The sequence below is a fragment of the Arachis ipaensis genome, chromosome B03 (genome assembly GCF_000816755.2).
Source record: "Arachis ipaensis cultivar K30076 chromosome B03, Araip1.1, whole genome shotgun sequence".
NCBI lineage: Eukaryota > Viridiplantae > Streptophyta > Magnoliopsida > Fabales > Fabaceae > Arachis > Arachis ipaensis.
In genome coordinates, this window is record NC_029787.2 from 41,579,586 (window position 1) to 41,585,255 (window position 5,670).

The 5,670-nt window shown below is 33.6% G+C and overlaps 1 protein-coding gene across 1 annotated transcript; it reads left to right on the forward strand.

The window, feature by feature from the left end:
* On the forward strand, window positions 4,400-5,121 carry LOC107633034 (photosystem I reaction center subunit II, chloroplastic-like). The gene has a single exon (XM_016336669.2). It carries the CDS (start codon window positions 4,555-4,557, stop codon window positions 5,104-5,106), a length of 552 nt encoding a protein of 183 aa, XP_016192155.1. The 5' UTR covers window positions 4,400-4,554; the 3' UTR covers window positions 5,107-5,121.

Sequence of the window (5,670 nt, forward strand, 5' to 3'; positions counted from 1 at the left end):
TAGATTGCATTTGAGGTAGGGGCGCTTTCTGAAAACTATAGTTTATTATTGGAATTATTACATATGGATACTGATGTGAGATATGGTGTATTTAGTGATTGTATCTGCCTTGTGTATTATTTGATTGACTCGAATGATTATGGATGTTTGTTTGGCTGGATTGTTGTACGGCTTTGTGAAATGTAATGTTTTGAAGTGATTCTTTAAAGATTTGAAATCTGAGTTTAATCCGTTGAGGATTGATTTGATTTGAGTCAATTATTTGATGGTGTGAAAAGGCGAATGCACTTTTGAATTCAGCCTGGTTTACTTTAATTGACTTGATCTTGGACAAATGATTTGTTACTGAACCGTTTCTTTAAAGCTTTGGAAATGAGTTAAATCGGTTGATATTGAGTTGATTTTGAAATGGTTTTCTTGAGATATGCCACTGAGGCGACTGTGGGATTTAGCTTGCTTTGAATTGATTTCTGGTTTTGAGCTGTTGAAAAGGAATGAGAAACGGTTCAGTTGGGACCCGAACCGGGTGGCAAAAGTCCAAGTTTTAGGGGAGGTGCTGCCGAAATTTCTACAAAATCCTAGTCTTGTTTAAAGAGTTATTTAAAAAGGGTTGGATTTGAGAAGTTGTATTATTTGATTTATTAAGAGAATATTTATATTTTCAAGCTTAATTATTTAGTGAACTTTATGCCTTGAGTTTGACTTATTTAGAAATGAACTATTATTACCGTTTGAATCACTGAAGGAAAGAATGATGCTCTAATATTGATTTCAATATAAGAAGGAGCTTTTAGTGATTTCAAAGGAATCTAGACTTTTGATTGAGTAATTAAGTTTGAGGCATTTTGGAAGAGCTAGAAAAATGGGTTCCAAAAAGAAACCTGAAAGTGGTTTGATTCAAATGAACCGGTTCCTTTTCAAATGAGTTGATTTTTGGACCGGGTTGGAACTTGTGATTTTGTATGGTCGGTTTCATAATAAATTCAGTTTTATTTACTTGAACCGAGAATCCATGATTTTAAGAGTTTCAATGAATTTTAAGGAATTGATATAGGTTGACCTTCCCTAAAGACTCGGGACTCTGCCGAGAAACTTTGTTATAAAATCCCATTGTGGAATGGGTGATTTTGATTGTTCCCAAATTGAATCTTTAACTTTCCATAGTTTTGGAAGTTTTGGAAAGAGGATGCCAAGAGCGGCTTTGTTTTAAAAAGGGAACTTACTTTGAGTAAATTTGGCTTATGAGCCTGAGATGATTTGAAAAATGAGATCTTTAAAGCCAAGGCTGAAAAGAGTTGAAATTTGATTTCAAAGTGAAATGGCTTGAGAAAAGTGATTTGAGGCTTAAATGCCGGTTTTATGAATTCGATGATGTTGAATGGTGGAAGTACTGTTTTGTTATGGGCCGGAATGGCTGTGTATGATTATGAATATTGGCTGGTTTTGGATTGAACCGTGAGCCGGAATGGCTGAGATGGATGTTGATCCATGATTGGGACTGAATGAATATATGCTTGAGATACCTGGGTAGTAGCAAGGGTTGTGGTTCGTCCCACTTGCTCCAGGTCAGAGATTGTGACGCCTGGGTAGTAGCGGTAGTAGTGGTGATTCCACTCGCTCCAGGTTGAGCTTTTAAACACCCGCCTGGGTAGTAGCCGCAGTAGTGGTTATTCCACTGGCTCTGGGTTGAGCAGGTAGTAGCAATGGGGTTGTAGCTCAAACCTACTTGCTCCGCGATGGGTGTTTCTGTCCATGGTTAGCTACCAGGACGTGTCGGGTTGGCTATATAACCGACAAATGATATCATCAGCCACTAGGGACAGGCATGCATCATATGCATCTATGTGACATTGTTTGGGTGTGCATATTATACTTGGTTTGCCTGTGTGATTAATTGCTAATTGTTCTACTTGCAATAACTGTTTGTTTGTGCTTGCATCTTCCTATTTGTGTTTACTACTGGGACTCTGTTGGACTGTGGTGATTGGTTGATAGTTGGATTGTTTGGACCTAGGGCCGTGGTTGGAATGAGATGAAGCGATGGTTGATTTCGGTTTTGTGTTTCTGGTTCGGAACAAAATATGAAAGGCTATTTTGGTTCAGCATAGATAAACCGTTTTGAAAGGCTTTTGAGTTTTTGAGAATTGAACTGTTCCTCTTTCAGAAAAGCTTTCCGATTCCTCTTTTATTGTAAATCGTTGTTTTTGAAAAGAGGCATAAGACGGTTATTAATCACTGGTACGGTTTATCTTCACGTATCCTATTACAGTAATTCCCAAAAACTCTCTACTGAGAACCCTTTCGAGGATGATGTTCTCACCCCCCTACATTTTTCCCCTTTCAGGATATGGGCGCAGAAGTTACGAAGAGCTTATTTAATTGTTGTTGTGATACTCTGTATTGTTTTAGTTATGGTTTATTGTACCCTCGCCTTTATCTTGATATAATCTGTAAGAGGGATAGGAATTGTATTGATTATTGCTTGTAATATTATTTATATATATATTTATGTATATATATGGATGTACTCTTTATGAGTTGTTGTAAGTTGTATGGTATTTATGGATGTACATAATCGAACGAAAGTATTTTTGGGAGCGGTATTGCGATTTAAAGTTTTAAACAGGCTCATATTTTAGTATTAATTAGTATAAGTGTGTCGTAATATCTGAACTATCAGAGTCGCGCAGCCGAAAACGTGAGTTTTGGTAGTTAGGGTGTTACATAATCAATGTAAATCGAATAATATTGCTTCAATTTACATAGTAATGGCCAATACAAGACTTCCATGAACCGTATTTGCAATTATGACATTCATGTAAAATTGAATATCATTCCATTTGTTGATGTGATTTGTCATACTTTCATTTAAAATAAATTTATTTTTATTAAGAGTAAAATTAAAAAAATGAATTGAATAATTATCTATCGTGAAAAATTGATATTATTAAAAGATAAAATTAAAATTTATTTTAAAGTTAAAATAATTTAATTTATAATTTATTATATATGTACCATTTTTTTCTCTTTTCCATAAATTTATCTACTAGCTATTCTACAAGCATTATTAAAAATTTTGAATTTGTAATTCAATTCATTCAGTTAAAATCCACTTTCATTTTATTGGATTTAGTAATTCTTCTAAAAATAATGTATCATTTTTGTCTCCCAATGTTCTAAGAGACGATTATGAAACGTTAGGAACTTAAAAATAACAATTTAAAGATTATAACTTTGGAACTTATTTTAAATGTTGGGGACAAAAATAATAATTACTCCTATTTTTTTATTGTTACGATATTCATTATATTAATATTATTTTTTTGTTTGATGATATTAACGGTAACTAATCAATTACATTAATTATTTGGTTTGACTAAAATAAATAAACCGATTTTGTTTTAATTTGTATTAGTTTTTTTTGTCTTATATATTTTGTTAAGGGTAAAGTACTAAATTGGTTCCTACGTATCGATAATTTAAAGAACAAGTACAAGTTTTAGAGGCACAAAGTGCTTGTTTGGGTGCCATTATTTTAATAAAAAAAAGATATTTTTTCAATGAAAAAAGATCTTTTTTTATTTTTTAGCGTGTTTGGCAAATTTCTAGTAGTAAAAGTAAAAGTACTAGAAAAATTAAAAAAAAAAAATCTTTTTTCATTGAAGCTGTAATTTACATCTTTTTTTAAAAGATCTTTTTTCCTTAAAAAAAAGATGTTTTACATATAATAAATAAACAAAAAAGTACTTTTATGTTGTTATACCCAAATATAATTGATAGATAAAAAGATCTTTTTGCATGAGATATCCAAACATAAAATTACTTTTACTTTTTCATAAGATCTTTTAAAAAAAGATAACTCAAAAAAAGATATTTTTTTAGAAGCTCACCCAAACAAGCCCAAAATCAACCGTGGATGCATCAATACATTTATTTATCATTTTTATTACAATTTAAATGAAATATTTTCTATAAAATTAAGGAGAATGATAAATAAATATATTGATGCATTCACGGTTGATTTTGTACCTCTGGAGCTTGTACTTGTTCTCTAAATTATCAACATTGTTCTTGTACTGCTATCATATAGGACATTCAGTTAATTATTTAATTTTGGCCTCACAATGGGACTACATTGAAGTTAAATGAAACTTTTTTGGATTCAAATAGGACATTTTAAACTTCAAGAACCAAAATAGGATTACGCCCAAATGTAAGAGATCAATTTAATACTTTATCCTTTTGTTAATAGGAAAAGTATAGGAAACCAAGTCTCTAATAAGCCAAAAAATGAACAACTCAATTAATTATAATTATTAATAATTAATTTTAAATTTTTTAAATTCAAAATTTAAAAAATTTAAAACTGATTAAGTAAATCTAATTAAAACCTATAAAAACATTCCTCTTCTCTCCCACATTAACCTACACATCTCCAATAACCACACACATAGATCCCTCTCCCTCACCGTCAGGCCCTCTCCGCCCCTGCCCTCACCCAAGATGACCCAAGAAGCTCGCCGCTGACAAGGCGTCGAGTACGTCAAGTCCGGCATGGTCCTCGGTCTCGGCACCGGCTCTACCATCGCCTTCGTTGTCACCAAGCTCGGTCATATCTTCTCCACCGGTCAACTCTCCAACATCATCGGCGTTCCTTCCTTCAAGCACACTAAGGAGCAGGTATGCTTCCTCGGAATCCCGCTCTCTACTTCCAAACCCAGTGATCGTGCTTGGAAGCAACCACCCGCAGTGTTCTTCACCACCGCGAAGCCCCAGCTCAGGTTCGCAACCATAAGAGCTTCGGCTGCAGAGGAGAAAGTAGAGGCTGCAGCACCTGCGGCTGAGAAAGAGGAGGCACCAGTGGGGTTCACCCTACCTGAGCTGGATCCAAACACGCAATCCCTAATATTCGGAGGAAGCACTGGAGGGCTATTGAGGAAGGCCCAAGTGGAAGAGTTCTATGTGATAACATGGGATTTTCCGAAAGAACAGATCTTTGAGATGCCCACAGGTGGCGCCGCCATAATGAGGCAGGGTCCGAACCGACTGAAGTTTGCAAGAAAAGAGCAGTGCCTTACACTTGGTTCAGCTTCAGGAGTTATTTAAGGAAGGAGTAGTGGAGCACGAATTGTTCTTGAACAATTACAGAAATATAAAAAAAAATATTCATTTAATATGAAAAAAAACATCCTAATGCTTAACAAAAGAAATATCCAGTTATATTTTGGCAAAAATAATTAGATACCTATAGAATTTGAAAAAAAAAAACTATGAAATTCTTAAAGAAATAGAGACATTCACATTTGTAATACAAAAAAATTCGAAAAATATATAAAAGAACATCCATTTAGTATAAAAAAACTATTCTAATACTTAGCAGAAGAAACATCTATGTATATTAACTTATTTTTATTAAGATGAACTTTGAGGTCTAGCCTATTAAAAAGTTGTCAGGAGTTGGTTGAACCCCCTCTTAGTTCTCTAGCGGAATTGTTTTAACTAGACCCTTAACAAATAAGTCCCTAATCAATTTGACATCAAATTAATGTCATTTTGTTTGAGTGAATATAAATAAATAGGTTCATAATCAATTTAATAGCATGATACTTAACATGTCATCACCTAATATACCATCTAAATAATTTTCGTTACGAGTTAACGATAGAAATG